Raw genomic sequence first — 17043 nt, forward strand, 5'->3', positions numbered from 1 at the left:
AAGCATAACTTCAAAATCTGAGACGACAGGTGGATTAATAACAAAAGGCTGAGCTGTGTTTTGCAATATTGCACTTGTGATTTCATGAAGATGAATATTTTCTAGTAATATTATTTGACTGTGGCACTATGCTATTCAGCGTTGCTGATGACAATTATCCCGGATCCGGTATGGGTGGTTCAGAGAGGTTAATGCAAAGTAATTTCTTAAAAATCATACAATGGATTTTTGTTTCAGATTCCGTCTCTCACAGTTGAAGTGGACCGATGATAAAAATTACAGACCTCTACATGCTTTGCAATTAGGAATACCTGCAAAATCGGTTGTGTATCAAATACTTGTTCTCCCCACTGTATACGCAATCAAGACATCTTCATTTATATTATTTAAATAATTTAGAACATTTCTATAATGTTTATTTCACTTTGAAAGGGTGGAGCAGGTTGTGTAGATAAGTAGGAAATAAAATATAATTTAATCCCTTTTTAGATTAAATTTTAAGGCAGCAAAATGTGAAAACTGTGCCAGGGGTGTGCATTCGGAAAGTATTCAGACTCTTTGACTTTTTCCACATTTTGTTACGTTACAGCCTTATTCTAAAATGGATTTAAAATAAAAAAATCTACACACAATACCTTATAATGACAAAGCAAAAACAGAGCAAAACGTGTACATAAGTATTCAGACCCTTTACTCAGTACATTGTTGAAGCAACTTTGGCAGTGTAATGACTCTCTCGTTGGTGAGAATCAAAGGCACCAGATCAGCTAGGCCCATGGCCGACAGATAAGCAGGGGGGTTATCCATGTATTATAACTTAACGACCGGACGAAAATACCTTGCAGAAACCCTCCCTTTGGCTCGTCAGTTTGTATATTGCTGAATCAACACTTAGGTTAGGGTTCGTGCAGATTTATGAAGTCAACGATGTTCAGAATGAGACTGATATGAGGAAATGATTGATTGATGACTGGTATGATATCGATATATTCTTGAGTTAATCCTGGAAACGTTTGCCATGGTGCCCCAAATTCCTGTTGAGTTAATTGTTACATGATGAATTTAATAGTGTAGTAATTAAACATAGTAGGTAAATAATCAATGAATAGCAGTCATCACATGAATGATAGTCACATCATGACAGCAGCGATTACAGCCTTAAGTCTTATTTGGTATGACGCTACAAGCCTGGCACACCTATATTTGGGGAGTTCCTCCCATTCTTCTCTGCAGATCCTCTCCAGCTCTGCCAAGTTGGATGGGAAGAGAACCCAAAAAACATTGAAAAGGACACAAAGGATAATCTATTCCCCCTCTTCCCTCTCCTCCCCCTGGCATGGCTCTCACCTTCCTCCCTCTGCCCCTACAGGCCTCACCATCACCCCCTTGAGGCCTCCCCCAGCAGTGCTGAACGTGGTGGGGCATGGGACGGACCATGTGAGGGGGGTTAGTGGCACTCTCAGTAGTGAGCTAAATGTGAGCAATGAGGCCCTTGTGGCCCTCAGTGGTCGATGTGCAGGTGTGGATGGAGCTGGGGCTGCATGCCAACTACCTTATATGGCAGGCACACTTGAGAGGAGAAGTTTCAGTAGTGGTTGAGGGCACGGAAGGGGGCAAGGTCACTGTAAACCTGGACAACAACATGGCCATCGTCGAGAGAACAGGTCGTACCTATGAGATGAAGCAAGTGGAGAGTGCAAGTACGGATTGATATGTTTTTATTGTTGTTAAAATTCAGGCTTATTTTTATTACATTTTACATTCTCCAGCCACTAGGGAGCCCCTGACAAAAAGTAATAATAAATGTTATTATTATTATTTTAATTGTGTTTTTGTGTGTTTTTTACTCAGTCAGGGTCTCAAATTACTGTTGAAAGTTAGAATCGTAAAATATAGAAGGTGCAAGTTCGAAATTTGATCGTGCATCAGCAGTTACTCTTGTTTTGTCAGTCACTGAAAGTCATTCAATTAGCACATTTTTGGATTGGTAAGTTAGTTTAGACGGTTATCTAAACATGTTGCAATCTTTAACACCTGTTTAGAATTTTAAACATCAACCTATAGTCTTGTTCATGCCGTAAACTCTACTTATATTTGTTACGTGGTTCTTCCGTTGAAGGAGAGGCGGACCAATACGCAGCGTGGTTGAAGTTCATGGTTTTTTAATAAAAGAAACTATACATGAATAGACTAACAAAACCAAGAAATGTGGAAAACCAAACCAGCCCTATCTGGTGCAGGTACAGAGACAGGAACAATCACCCACAAACCCCAACACCAAACAGGCTACCTAAATATGGTTCCCAATCAGAGACAATGACTAACACCTGCCTCTGATTGAGAACCATATCAGGCCAAACACAGAAACAGACAAACTAGACACGCAACATAGAATGCCCACTCAGATCACACCCTGACCAAACAAAACATAGAAACATACAAAGCAAACTATGGTCAGGGTGTGACAATACTCCTGTGTCTGATGTGTTATTAGAATTGCCATTGTACTGGGATGATATGACTGTTGGTGAAAAGCTGAAGAAACTGCAGCTCTTGCCTAACTAACCAGAGTACCAGAGAGTTACACAGGGATTCCAAAGCACCACAGCAGAACAACAATTCATCATCCAAAATGTAAGCGACAAACACCCTGACATACAACAACACACACAAACAGCTGCTTGCTGGGTGTATATTTGATACTATAAATGAAGATAGAAGATACCAATTCAGTAGATAGAAGATAGTAAATTAAGATAGAAGATACCAATAGTTTACTATTGTATACTGTTGTGTTTAAAGGGATACTGGGATTTATGCAATGAAGCCCTTTATCTACTTCCCCATCGTCAGATGAACTCATGGATACCATTTGTATGTCTCTGCACCCAGTATGAAGAAAGTTGGAGGTAGTTTCATGAGCCAGTGTTAAGTAGTGTTAGCACAATGACTGGAAGTCTATGGTATCTCCTAGCATACTAGCATTTACCATAGACTTCCAGTCATTGAGCTAATACTAGCTAGCAATTGCGCTAACGCTAGTTAGCAACTTCCTTCAAACTGCATGCAGAAGACATAAGAATGGTATCCACAAGTTAATCTGACTCTGGGGATGTAAATAAAGGGCTTCATTGCCAATATCCTGAAGTATTCATTTAAGGTGTTGATCTGGTCTGGAAACATTGTCTCTTTGTCAGATCGAGCGTGTGCAAAATGTATTTCTGTGGCAGGCATACGCATTGAGTGAACTCCGGGCCAAGAGATGACCAGGTGAGATGGAGAAAAGAAACTACCACGGGACAGCAGCAACCACCTGTGATGCCAATGAAAGGAATTAATTCAACAGGAGACTCGCTAATTAGTGGTATTGCTATTACAATACATTATTTTTTACAATGACATGAGCAGTGTGTTGGTTATGGTGATGAACAGAGTAATGTCTGTTTTTTTAAATAATTTATAGCACAAGGTTTACATTTTATATTGACCTTTATTAATTTATTAACAGACTCTGGCTCAACACTTTTTCTTGCTTTGTTTAGCAGCAACATATGGACTGGGTGTGTATTTGTCTGTGAATGCAAGCTATTCAGCCAATCCCACATACCCCTACTGATGGTGCTGGCCACAGTTGTATGTATGTGGCACGTGTCCTGAGATATCCAGGGCGCTATACCCTGGGTTACTCCACCATAAAGTTTACCCCTCCTCGCTCCACCACAGACCCCACTGACTGCTATGACAGTCTAGTGAACAACTAGCAGACATGATGACCAAACCAGAGTATCTCATCATGTTCAGCTAATAGTGACCCTTTATTATCATTTATAAACATTTGTAAGCATTTTTAGAGGCCTAGTTATAAACAAGTGTTCCCATGTGCCTAATTGTATGTGAGTATAATTCTCACTTCTATTGTTATCATCAGCTGTCAAAATCATTATCATCAGTGCTTTCAGAAAGCATTGACTTTTTTATACACTTTGTTGTGTTAGAAAGTGGGATTAAAATTTACATTTACATTTAAGATGTACTTAATTGTCATTTTTTGTCAACAAGCTACACAAAACTTTAATGTCAAATTGAAAGAAAAATGCTAATATTTTTAAAAATTATAAATGGAAAATAAAACAATCTTGATTAGAGAAGTATTCAACTCCCTGAGTCAATGCATATTAAAATCACATTTGGCAACGATTACCGTCTTTCTGAATAAAGCTTTGCACACCTGGATTGTACAATTAATTGTCCACTATTCTTTAAACAATGCTCCAAGCTCTATCAAGTTGGTTGTTGAACATTTTTAAAGTGCCAATATATAACTTTTTTGGGCGAACCGACCAAATTCAAATACAAGAGTTATAGATCGATCATTCGACTTTAAAGCAAGTCTAAGAAGCGGCAGATCTGTTCTATGTGTGCTATTTCTATGCTTACCCTTCTTAATGTTTGTTTTTGCGTCTTTTACTTTCGGTTTTGTACACCAGCTTCAAACAGCTGAAACAAACAAAAAAATTGGTTATGAAAATATTTTTCACAGTGGTTTAGATGGTACAATGATTCTCTATACGAGCACATGTTTTCACATAAACTTAAATTAGGCAAACTATTAGAGTTTTAGCAACCAGGAAATGGCAGAGTTATTTCTGCATAGCGCAACTTTAAGCCTTGCCATAACTGTTCAAGACGATTTAAGTCAAAACTTCAACTAGGCCACTCAGGAGCATTTATTGTCATCTTGGTGAGCAACTCCAGTGTATATTTGGCCTTGTGTTTTAGGTTATTGTCCTGCTGAAAGGTGAATTTGTCTCCCCGTGTCTGTTGGAAAGCATACGCAACATAATTTTCCCAGAGGACTTTAACTGTGCTTAACTGTCCTCTTATGGACTTAACTGTCCATAATTATTATTTTTAACTCCCTAGTCTTTGCCAATGACAAGCATAACCATAACATGATGCATGTTTGAAAACATGAAGAGCTTGTACTAAGTGATGTGTGTTGGATTTTCCCCAAACATAACGCTTTGTATTCAGGACAAAAAGTTCATTTCTTTGACACATTTTTTACAGTATAACTTCAGTGCCTTACGGACACATCAAATAAATGTTTATTTGTCACATGCGCCGAATACAACATGTGTAGACCTAACAGTGAAATGCTTACTTACAAGCCAAAAAAGAAAATAATTAAAGAGCAGCAGTAAAATACCAATAGAAGGTTATGCACAGGGGAACCAGTTAGTCGATGTAATGGAGGTAATATGTACACGAAGGTAGAGTTATTAAAGTGACTATACATAGATAATAAACAGAGAGCAGCAGCAGAGGGAGGGGGGGGCAATGCAAATTGTCTGGGTAGCCATTTGATTAGATGTTCAGGAGTCTTATGGCTTGGGGGTAGAAGCTGCTTAGAAGCCTCTTGGACCTAAACTTGGCACTCCGGTACCGCTTGCCATGCTGTAGCAGAGAGAACCGTCTATGCCTAGTGTGGCTGGAGTCTGACAATTGTTAGGGTCTTCCTCTGACATGCCATACCAGGCAGTTGCCATACCAAGCAGTGACGCAACCAGTCAGGATGCTCTCGATGGTGCAGCTGTAGAACCTTTTGAGGATCTGAGGACCCATGCCAAATATTTTCAGTCTCCTGAGGGGAATAGGTTTTGTCGTGCCCTCTTCACGACTGCCTTGGTGTCATCGCTTGGACCATGTAGTTGGTTGGTGATGTGAAAACCAAGGAACTAGTAGCACTCAACCTGCTCCACTACAGCCCCGTCGATGTGAATGGGGGCGTGCTCGGTCCTCCTTTTCTTGTAGTCCACAATCATCTCCTTTGTCTTGATCATGTTGAGGGAGAGGTTGTTGTCCTGGCACCACACGGTCAGGTCTCTGACCTCCTCCCTATAGGCTGTCTCGTGGTTTTTGGTTGATCAGGCCTACCACTGTTGTGTCATCATCGTATTTAATGGTGTTTTTGGAGTCGTGTCTGGCCATGCAGTCATGAGTGAGCAGGGAGTACAGGAGGGTACTGAGTACTCACCCTGAGGGACCCCTGTGTTGAGGATCAGCGTGGCAGATGTGTTGTTACCTAACCTCTCCACCTGGGGGTGGCCCGTCAGGATGTCCAGGATCCAGTTGCAGAGGGAGGATAAGTCCCAGGGTCAATAGCTTAGTGATGAGCTTTGAGGGCACTATGTTGTTGAACGCTGAGCTGTAGTCAATGAATAGTATTCTCACATAGGTGTTCCTTTTGTCCAGGTGTGAAAGGGCAGTGTGGAGTGCAATAGACATTGCATCATCTGTGGATCTGTTGGTATGCAAATTGTAGTGGGTCTAGGGTTTCTGGGATAATGGCGTTGATGTGAGCCATGACCAGCCTTTCAAATCATTTCATGGCTACAGACATGAGTGCTACGGGTCGGTAGGCATTTAGGCAGGTTACCTTAGTGTTCTTGGGCACAGGGACTAAGGTGGTCTGCTCGAAACATGTTAGTATTACAGACAGAAATGTAAGTGAAGACATTTGCTAGTTGGTCATCGCATACTCTATTTTACATAGGCTGGTCATCTAGGTTTGTGCCTGTATAATTTCAATCACCATGAAGAAAAACAATGCACAATATGATAATTCAGTACATCGAGACATCAAGTGGTTTGTGATTATGCGATGTGATGATGTGGCGTAGAGCATGGTGCTTGCAATACTAGGGCTGTGGGTTCAATTCCAAAGGGTGACCAGTATGAAGAAAATGTATGCACTCACTACTTACTGTAAGTTGCTTTGGATATACGTTTCTACTGAAAAGGAATGACTAGACCATTTCAGTTTCCCCATAGAAATGAATAGTCCATTTCAGTTTCCCCATAGAAATGAATAGTCCATTTCAGTTTTCACATAGAAATAAGTCCATTTTGCATAGAAATGAAAGTATTTCCCCATAGAAATGAATAGTCCAAACATAGGAAAAACATAGAAATGAATAGTCCATTTCAGTTTCCCCATAGAAAGAATATCCATTTTAGAAATAAGTTAAAAGTATTTCAAGAAACTGGAAAACATATTCAAGTATTTTTATATTCCACAAGTATATTCAGATAATCTTTTATGTACAGATACTTATCAGACTTAAAACTTCTCTAGGGTAGGGGGCAGCATTTGGAATTTTGGATGAAAAGCATGCCCAAATTCAACTGCCTGCTACTCATCCCCAGATTAAAATATATGCATATTATTAGTATATTTGGATAGAAAACACTGAAGTTTCTAAAACTGTTTGAATCATGTCTGTGAGTATAACCAAACTTATGTAGCAGGCGTAACCCTGTGGACAAACCATTCAGATTTGTTTTGTTGAGGTCACTCTCTTTTCAATGGGTTTTCATTGGGAAACCAGATTTCTAAGGGACTTGCTTGCAGTTCCTACCGCTTCCCTGAATGTCACCTGTCTTTAGAAATTGGTTGAGGTTTTTCCTTTGTGTAATGAAGAAGTACGGCCATCTTGAATGAGGGTCACTTGAAGTGTACTGTTTGATAGATGCGCGTGACCAGAAAAGTAGCGTCAGTTTGTTTTCTTTTTGTATTAAACACAGATCATCCCGTCTTCAATTTGATCGATTATTTACTTTAAAAAATACCTAAAGTTGTATTACAAAAGTAGTTTGAAATGTTTGGGCAATGTTTACAGGTAACTTTTGAGATATTTTGTGGTGACGTTGCGCAAGTTGGAACTGGTGTTTTTCTGGATCAAACTCGCCGAATAAATGGACATTTTAGATATATATGGACGGAATTAATCGAACAAAAGGACCATTTGTGATGTTTATGGGACATATTGGAGTGCCAACAAAATAAGCTCGTCAAAGGTAAAGCATGATTTATATTTTTATTTCTGCTTTTTGTGTCGCACCTGCAGGGTTGAAATATGTTCTCTCACTTTGTATACTGAGGTTCTACCCTCAGATAATAGCATTGTTTGCTTTCTCAGAAAAGCCTTTTTGAAATCTGACATGTTGGCTGGATTCACAACACGTGTACCTTTAATTTGGTATCTTACATGTGTGATTTCATGAAAGTTTGTTTTTATAGTATTTTATTTGAATTTGGCGCTCTGCATTTCCCCTGGCTATTGGCCAGGTGGGACGATTGTGTCTTTACTAGTCCTGTATTATCAGGCCGATATAAACATCTTCAAAACAGAATATATATATATATATATATTCTGCATCAGGGTTTTATCTCATGACAGAGGAAAATGTGACATTGTGCTGTCTGCTTCACATAGGAAAGAGCAGGAAGCCACTGAAGGAGCAGTAGTCATATCGCCCATCGATGAAGACCCATGTTTTGATCCAGTGGCGCATGTAGACCACTTCGCCCTTCTCCAACTGCAGTGTGACTCCATTGGACGCATGGTCATTCTGTTCTCCACTGGATTGGTATTCGTACACAGACATCATCCTTTGGCCATCCTTGAATATGCTCAGACCCATGTCATGGCCTGCAAAGCCATTTCCAGAAAATCTGAAGTAGTAGACCCCTCTCACTGGCGCTGTGAAGACACCTGAGGCATAGAAGGAGTCGATAAATAGTGGTAGCATTTAGCCATTGCTACTAGAGGCTTAAATCAGGTGGACCAGTCGTACGCACAAAGGAACCTTAATGGTGCAGGCTTTTGTTCTAGCCAAGCAGTAACACACCCGATTCGACTAATCAAAAGTACTTGTTGAAAATAATTGATTAGTTGAATGAGATGTGTCATGACTGGCTGGGGGAAAAGCCTGCACCTCACTGGCCCTTTTCGACCATCCCTGCTATAAATAATGATGTAGATACAGTATGTTCAGTGCGAGACCTGTGATTGGGTTGTATGCACTGCCAATGTTGGTCAGGACTTTTCCGAAAATGAGATCAGTCTCTGCGTCGATGGGCCCGTGGTGTTTACTTTCTGACGACAGCAAGGCTGCTGAGAAGGCTACCTTGGGTTGTTCTGCCAGCAAAGATAGTAGCATCAACAACAACAACATCAATCAACAACAACACAGCAATGAGAACATCATCATCTCTAACAACGGGCAAGTTCTTTTTGCATGGCTTGGTGCCCCAGGTGGGTGGAGATTTCACTTTAGGACTAATGGAATGGTCTAAAATGAGCAAACTCCGCCCACCCGATGCAAAACAAACTCGCGCATTGGTAGAAAAAAAGGAGTAAGGGGAGGAGCAAGAAGATGACTTTCTTATTTGTGAGCATTATTGACCTGTTAAGCATTGGGTAACACTTTATATACACATTTATATACACTTATATACATTTATATACGTTGACCTGTAAAGTTTTGGGTAACACTTTATATGCATTTTCATGATAATAAGCTAATCCTGAGGACCTGAGCCCTAGGATCATGTCTCTGGACTACATGGCCTGATGACTCCTGGCTGTCCCCAGTCCACTTGGTTGTGCTGCTGCTCCAGTTTCAACTGTTCTGCCTGCAGCTAGGGAACCCTGACCTTTTCACTGAACGTGCTGTTTTCAACTCTCTCGCTCTCTCTACCGCACCCGCTGTCTCGACATCTGAATGCTCGGCTATGAAAAGCCAACTGACATTTACTCCTGAGGTACGGACCTGTTGCACCCTCTATAACCACTGATAATTATTTGACCCTGCTGGTCATCTATGATCATTTGAACATCTTGAAGAACAATCTGGCCTTAAATGGCCATGTACTCTTATAATCTCCACCCGGCACAGCCAGAAGAGGACTGGCCATCCCTCAGAGCCTCTAGGTTTCATCCTAAATTCCTGCCTTTCTAGGGATTTTAGGCTGGGTTTCTGTATTGCACTTTGATGACATCTGCTGATGTAAAAAGGGCTTTAGAAATAAATTGGATTGATTTGATTGAGTACATGTTTATAAATGCTTTAGAAATGTCTGCTTATTAATTTATATTTACAATTTACTGTACCTTCTCTCTCTTTATTCAGCTTATCCACCATAGCTCTCTGCTCTTTCAGGTCTGCCTCTGCTGTATGGAGCTTAGTACTCAGCTCTCCCACCAAAGACCTAAGCTCCTTCAGTTCAGTGTAGATGTTCACCACAGAGCCCAAGACCTCCTCTTCTTGAGCCAGACACACGTAGCCCAGCAAGACCAGCCAGCCAGTAGCCGTCCTCTTCATCATCATTATCCTCTCGGGAGAGACAGAGTGGAGTAGGTCTCAGCGTTTCCTTAGTAATCTTATTCGCTATGATCTAAGAGGGAAAGCCAACCCTTGCTCAGTACTCCTACTCTGAGAAGCTTTGTAAATACTGAGTGAATAGGGCTACAGTTGATCATTAATGCCAGACACATGGATATTGGTGCTCATTGGCTGGCTGGCTTGAACTTGCTCTTTTGCTCTCGCTGTCTCTCTCTCTCCTATTGGACTTTAATTTGTTTCCAAATTCAGGCTTTTCCAAATTCTGTTCATGATTTCATCACTGTAAGAACGAGTTTAAGAACTAGTAAATGCCTACAATTACATAAGCAGAATAATATTACAGTGTACAGTATTTCATTCTGAACGCAAATCAGGCTATTTGTAAGGTCATAAGTTATTTAATAATATCAACACACATGTATACATTTTTCAGTCAAAAAATGATATCAATGATACGGAATTAGACTAATGTAGATTAATGGCAGCCAAGCTCCTTCTCTGTGTTGTTGTGTTGTATAGTCATAACAAGGGTTGGGATCAATTCCACAAATTCCAATTCTATTCCAAGGATGATTTTCTTCTTCAATGTCAATTAAATTCCAGTTCAGACAGCCTAAATTCCAAATCAATAGCAATTACGTTTTCTGAAAACTGCTGCAATATCAATTAAATTCCAAGTAAATTCTCCACTTCCTGCTTGATTTCCAGAATCTAATTTGGAATTATAAATTACATTGGACCCCAACCTCTATCTCACCCTCTAAAGTTCCCTTTCTGAATGTCTTAAGTGGTTAGGCAGGCAAAGCAGACAGGCTCGTGTTGTGTCCGGGCATCTTGCCCAAATTCTCCCAATGTTGGGTAATGAGTTCATAACAGTTAAGATTTTATGGGCTGACAATGTAAGAAAAAAAACTAAATACTGCAAAGTTTCCTAAGGACTAGAAGCGAGGCGTTCATCTCTGTCAACACCATCTGGCAGGGAACATAGTACTGAGAGAGGTGAGCTTGGACAATCTAATCTATCAATAAGAGATGAAAATATATATTTTTAAATTAATAATTAACAAAAGCCCCTGTTGAGGGTACTCCTTGAGCAAGGTTTTCCTTAAGAGGGCCACAGCTGAGGTAACTAGCAGGACTGAGTTGAGTTGATAAGAGTATTCTTAAGTGAGGTATCCTTGGACATAATTGTTAATTAGCCAGTTGCGGGCAACCAAAAGTCCAGATCCGTGGTACTGGGTTGATTATAGTAGGACTGTTGAGGTCAATGTGTAAAACGAGGGACTAGAACACAGGTGATGCATTGTGAGGCCCTCTGGCTTGGTGAAGTTAAATTCTAATTATACTTATTGGTATTGGGCGAAACATATACACAATCGCAAATATCACTCAATTGGGGGGCAATTGGTCCAAAACATATTGCAAGTGGACAATGGCAAATGTCGGGTGTAATTAACCAAAAATCCCAAAGGGGGCAAGCGCGCTCCATCGCAGGATTCTATATGGGAAATGGTCAGAAAGTCAGGTCTCAAGGGTGAAATCTTCAAAATCTGATTTTTTTCCAAAAATGTTAAACCTCGTAAATGGTGCATTTTGGACACACTCCAACATTTTTTTTGTCAATTATACATATGTAGAGACTGTATGTACATAGATTGTATGCTAGTTTGTCCATAAGGCATATGTTTTGTCCATTTGACATATATGATCATAGCAAGTCAGTTACTGGCCCAATGCTCGAACCACTAGGCTGCCTGCTGCCCCCAAGTGACATATATAAGTATTGAAAGTACTAAATCAGGATTTTATGTCCATTTGCCATATATGCCCAGTAGCAAGTCGGCTTCCGAACCCAAAAGTAAGTAAACCATGTCCAAATGGCGTAGGAAATGTCCAAATGGCATACATAAGCATTGAAAGTACTACATCAGGATGTTATGTCCTTTGCCATACATATATGATCATAGGAAGTTGGCTTCCAAACCCAAAAGTCAGTGAACCATGTGCAAATAGCATATATAATGTTGAGATGACCTATATACTTACCAGATGAGATATATCACTATGTTAAGCCCTGAATCAACCTAGAAGGTCTATTTGTCAAGTTTGATCATAGGAAGTCATAAGAAGTAAGAATTTCTCTTTGATGCTGATTCAACATGTCCATTTCGTAATGGGAAGTCCTTATGAATATACATTGACAATGGACACGGTCAACTTGCAGAAGAGCATGTTCACACTGACAATATAGCATATGTGTAATGGACACTGTCCAATTGCTATATATTAGCAATGGAAACTGTCCAACCGCAGTATAACATGTTAAGACTGGCAATGTATTATGTGTATTGAACACTATCCATTTAAAATACATTAGTGGGCATTTACCATCACGAATTAGACATGCTGTTATATATTGCTGAAATGCCCAATTGTCTGGCTTGTTGAACTCGAGATGCCCTAGCAGTGATACTGGTTCCTCTCCCTCGCTCGTTGGTGTTCATTTAAGCAAGTTAATTTGGTGATGGCAAATCCCTCATTAAATACATTTGAAATGTACAAATGTAAACTGTCCATTTACAATGTATAACAATGGGCATTTAACCTTCACGAATTGGACATGCTCTAATATACTGCTGAAATGCCCAATCGTCTGGCTTGTTGAACTCAGGATGGCATAGCAGTGATAGTGGTTCCTCTCCATCGCTCGTTGATGTTGATTTCAGCCTGTCCATTTGGTGATGGTAAATCACAAGTTGTCTGCCACAGTTCCTTGCCTGCTAACAGTCCCTCTTTCTTATGGACAAACGTTATTTATCATTATACAGAGACAGGGTAGAATTCTGTTAGTTATAGTTCTATGTTAAATGTAGAACTATAATTTAGTAATTATTCATAAAATTCATACACTAGCTAGCAAGCTTCTGTGTTCACAGCGGCACAAGGATTCAAAACATGCTTTGTTGCGTATTTTTGTGGGACTTTAAAAAAATGACTGGAACATAAAAAACGTTAATATCCAGCCCCATGCATTTAAAATAACGGTTCTGTTCCAGAACACTATGACTCACTTTCATTCCCGGTTCCGTTTCTGTTCCCTGACAAATGTAGTGTAGTCTTATGGGATTTATAGTGATGTGTCATTGTCTTAAGTGGTTGGGTAGGTGCAGCAAACAGGCTCGTATGTCAGTGTTGGGTCCTGGCATCTCGCCCATATTCTCCCAAAATTGGATGGTGGGATCATAACGATGAACCAGTCTGGTCTCCCTGTAGTCCTCTTGGCAGTATCCTCCCAGCACATAGAGCATCTCCTCCAGAACCACAGAGGCTGCTCCAACATGGGGGACGGCCAGGGGTGTGAGAGCACTCCAAATGTCACTAACCGAGTCATAGACCTCACAGGCCAGCTGGTCGATAGACGTCATGTTTTCATCAACAGTGACACCTCCTGCCACGTAAAGATTGCCGTTTAAAGTCTCCATGCAGTGACGGGCCCGAGGTTGGCTCATCTCGGCCAGGTAGGTGGTTCCCCTCTCAGGGTGGTACAGAAACATGGATACTCGACACTGGTGTCTGCAGTCCAACCCCCCTGAGATGAAAATCTTTCCATTCAACATTGTGGCAGCATGGCAGCTCAATGTCATATCCAAGGGTCGCGAAAAGCTAACAGGGAAGGCCAAAGTTGGTAATGATAGCAACAAAGAAACAACGTTTTACTTAAATCTCCAATGGAACATTAACTACTGCAAGCAATTCTGTGTTACCATTCTCTTTTGAGTTACCAAAAAAAACCTACCTCCAGGAATCTGTGTTTGGACAGTAGCGCTCCACACTATCCAGGTTAGTTTCTGGATCAATGTCCCCTCCAATGGCATATATCATCCTGTCCAGCACAACCATGGAAAAGTTGCACCTTGTCTTATGCAAGTCAGCCAACCTCTCCCAGAGGTTCTGAAGCGGATCATATCTGAAAGACAATAAAGAATGAGAGATGAAGGAAGAAAATCATGTAAAAACATAAATATATAAATTATGTCATACCTAAAAGACTCATTGGTTAGTAGATACAAACCCAAAGCGTCTTATCTCACCTGTAGGTCGAGTTGAAAACGTCAAGTGTGCCTTCATAACTCTGTCCCCCGACCACGTACAACTTCCCTGTGAGTACCGCCACCTCGTGACTTAGCCTTGGTGGCTTTGGCATCTCTCCAAGCAACCTCCATTCCACATTCTTTACAATGCCTGTGTAGTTCCTCAGAGAGTTTCCGAACCACAGTTCTCGGCTGGGAGATCGGCGGCTAAAGTCGGCAGAGATCTGATCTCCACCCACCAAGACTAGACTGTCCTTTGGCAAGTAAACCCTGCACAGGGTTCGAGGTGCAACGTGATGGGAGTGAAAGTCCTCCAGTATAGTCAGGTAGAGACCTTCCGTGTTGCGTTCAGACCACAGTTTTGTGGTTTTAACTTCATTGAACTCCTTGATGTTCATGAGGGGAAAGTGGACTTTCTTCATCAGCTCTTTGGTGAGTTTAAGCCTTTTGCTGGGACACGCCTCGATCCAAGCCACCACAGCCTTGAAGACGACAAGCTCAGAGGGCACAAAGAGGGAATCGCTTTTCAGATATCTTCTAAGCTTCTTGGCTGGCAGGTCTTGAAATTTAGGGGTGGCTGCCACGTTTTGGAAGTGTCTCAGGACAAAACTGTTTGCCACTTCGAGGAGTTCCGGCATCCCATAAGCCTCAGCGAAGGAGGCCACGTCCAGGCAGGAGTGAGCATCGATTTCCTGTTCCAGGAAGTTGAGGCACAGCGAGAGGGCGGGCTGGAACTGGAGCTGGAGGGCGGTGCAGGTAATCTCAAAGACACACCCCCAGCTGATGGGGAGGGACCCACTGTAGGAGCAGCCAATCATGGCCTCCAGCTCAGCAGCCTCCAGGAAGGGAAGGGCCACACAGGGCTGCTGGGATTCCTTCATCCCGCTGGTGAACATTCCCCGGAAGAAGTCACTACTGGCAGCCATGAGCACTTTGTGGACTTGGAGGAGACAGGAGAGAGAAGAGGAAATGGATTATTGATGTTATCATCCTTATTATAATCAGGTAGCTCATAAATAGACTACTTCCCCATCTGGTTTATCATGACTCTTCTGAACTCAGATTTAAGACAGAAAGTAGGAATATTTGAAGTTAACATAATTTTATTTTGTTGATCCCGGACTAGTCCCCAACAATTATTACAAAAATATAAACACAATTTATGTTTCATTTATATATTTTCTCATTATAACATCATGTTGTTATATATTAATATATTAGTAATATTAATATATTATATATCATCCTATTATTATTTTAAATCATATTATTATATGCTAAAAATCAATATTATTACCATTATAAGCATGCATGGGTTATTTGGCTTGATCTCGGACGCTCCCACCTAAAAATAAATGAATTGTCTTCTCTATCATTGTACAGTACATAGTCATGATATATTTTGACACCAGTTTACTAACCATGGAATGATGTCCCATCAACCTCCAGCTCCACATCACAGCCCACTCCCTCTTTCCACAGCTGTCTGATTGACTGAAGAGTGAGCTTCATCTGTTCTTCAGCAGATACCTTCTTTTCCTCAGTCCTCTTCTCTACTCCCTTCTTCATCTTCCCCTCCTCTTCCCTGCAGAGTTCTAGAACTCTGGGGACCCCTAGTGTTTTAGCTGCAGTCTGTATCTGGGCCAGTGAATCTCTGTTCAGAGCTGATATGGCACCAGTGTAGGCAAACTCGGTCACCCCTGCCAGCCCTACACACCTCACCTCAGAACCCAGACTGATGAATATCTCTGTCTGTAAGTTCATATCAAAATCTCTCCTCTCCCTCATCTTCTCCATCTCTTCGTCCCACATGGGCAGCCTCTGGTGTGTTAGGGAGTGATGTACCAGGGAGCTGACAGCAGCCAGGACAAGGGAGTGTGCGTGGAGACGCTGTCCATTCTCAGTGCTCAGAGTCAGGTCAGTGAGGAGAGACGAGTCCCTGAGCTGCTCCAGGGCTTTGAACGTTTCTCTGGCATGTGAGTCTCTGCTGTATACCCTTGTTGTATCCACATCATCTATCACCCCTTTCTGCTCTCCATCAACTGCCCGCTCTTCTTTCACTTCTTTCACTTCTTGAACCTTATAATCCTCTTTTTCAGCTAGCCCTCTCTCTAGAGCTATCTTACTGCACTGACTCCCTTGCATGCCCTTTTCCCTCTCGATCTGCCTCTATATTGTGTCCTTCCCCCGTCAATTCTTTATCTTGTCTCCATAGAGTCTCCAAGCCCCCTTGGAAGCTTGATCCAGCTAAAGCCATCGCTTATGTCAACAAATGTCCAACAGTCTCCCTACCTACAGCTTACCAATAAATCTCAGAAAAAATACCACAAAAAAACAACAACAGTCAAATCTGTTGTCACACTAAAAAAATCCTAAAGTCACTTACTTGACACAGGTTTCTGTGGAGAAATACAACAGAACAGTATAGTCATATCAGTGTCCAAGCATCTGTAGTGGCTCTTAGCTGTAGAATGTGTGTGATCTTTATACTGCAGTCTTCTCTTCCACCCCCCATACAGGGTCAGTTATCTCTGTTGTTTCCTCTTCCCCTTCCTTCTACTTGTGTGTACTGACCCCTATTTGACAGAACCCTTTATAAACCCCCCCGAACAAGCAGCTATATATATACTCATAGTCATACAGATCAGATCTCACAGTAAACTATTGTCTCTGTTTCTGGTCCAGGTTCTCATTCTTCAAAGTCTTTCCACAGTACGAACTAAACAATAATAGATAATAAAGGGTTTGGGTTTCAGAGTGG

At 41.2% G+C, this 17043-nt stretch overlaps 2 protein-coding genes across 2 annotated transcripts; both read right to left on the reverse strand.

The window, feature by feature from the left end:
- Positions 1-7863: 7863 nt before the first annotated feature.
- On the reverse strand, positions 7864-10304 carry cbln11 (cerebellin 11). The gene is made up of 3 exons (XM_064940284.1): positions 9960-10304; positions 8850-8984; positions 7864-8558 (listed from the first exon to the last, which is right to left on the reverse strand). The coding sequence occupies exons 1-3, from the start codon at positions 10174-10176 to the stop codon at positions 8272-8274; spliced, it is 639 nt and encodes a 212-aa protein (XP_064796356.1). The 5' UTR covers positions 10177-10304; the 3' UTR covers positions 7864-8271.
- A 3027-nt stretch (positions 10305-13331) lies between these two features.
- On the reverse strand, positions 13332-16109 carry LOC135515457 (kelch-like protein 33). The gene is made up of 4 exons (XM_064939113.1): positions 15704-16109; positions 14283-15222; positions 13988-14158; positions 13332-13854 (listed from the first exon to the last, which is right to left on the reverse strand). The coding sequence occupies exons 1-4, from the start codon at positions 16092-16094 to the stop codon at positions 13332-13334; spliced, it is 2025 nt and encodes a 674-aa protein (XP_064795185.1). The 5' UTR covers positions 16095-16109.
- Between the last annotated feature and the right edge of the window lie 934 nt (positions 16110-17043).

This window comes from Oncorhynchus masou, chromosome 27 (genome assembly GCF_036934945.1).
Source record: "Oncorhynchus masou masou isolate Uvic2021 chromosome 27, UVic_Omas_1.1, whole genome shotgun sequence".
Classification (NCBI taxonomy): Eukaryota; Metazoa; Chordata; class Actinopteri; order Salmoniformes; family Salmonidae; genus Oncorhynchus; species Oncorhynchus masou.

Excerpts from the sequence above, each read along its gene's own strand:
- cbln11 (XM_064940284.1), bottom strand. The coding sequence starts at position 10,176 with ATGATGATGAAGAGGACGGCTACTGGCTGGCTGGTCTTGCTGGGCTAC. Across the intron at positions 8,985-9,959 it reads GCTGAATAAAGAGAGAGAAG|AACAACCCAAGGTAGCCTTC; the intron begins GTACAGTAAATT and ends CTTTGCTGGCAG. Across the intron at positions 8,559-8,849 it reads TGCATACAACCCAATCACAG|GTGTCTTCACAGCGCCAGTG; the intron begins GTCTCGCACTGA and ends TCTATGCCTCAG.
- LOC135515457 (XM_064939113.1), bottom strand. The coding sequence starts at position 16,094 with ATGTGGGACGAAGAGATGGAGAAGATGAGGGAGAGGAGAGATTTTGAT. Across the intron at positions 14,159-14,282 it reads GTTTTCAACTCGACCTACAG|ATATGATCCGCTTCAGAACC; the intron begins GTGAGATAAGAC and ends ATTGTCTTTCAG. Across the intron at positions 13,855-13,987 it reads CCAAACACAGATTCCTGGAG|CTTTTCGCGACCCTTGGATA; the intron begins GTAGGTTTTTTT and ends CTTCCCTGTTAG.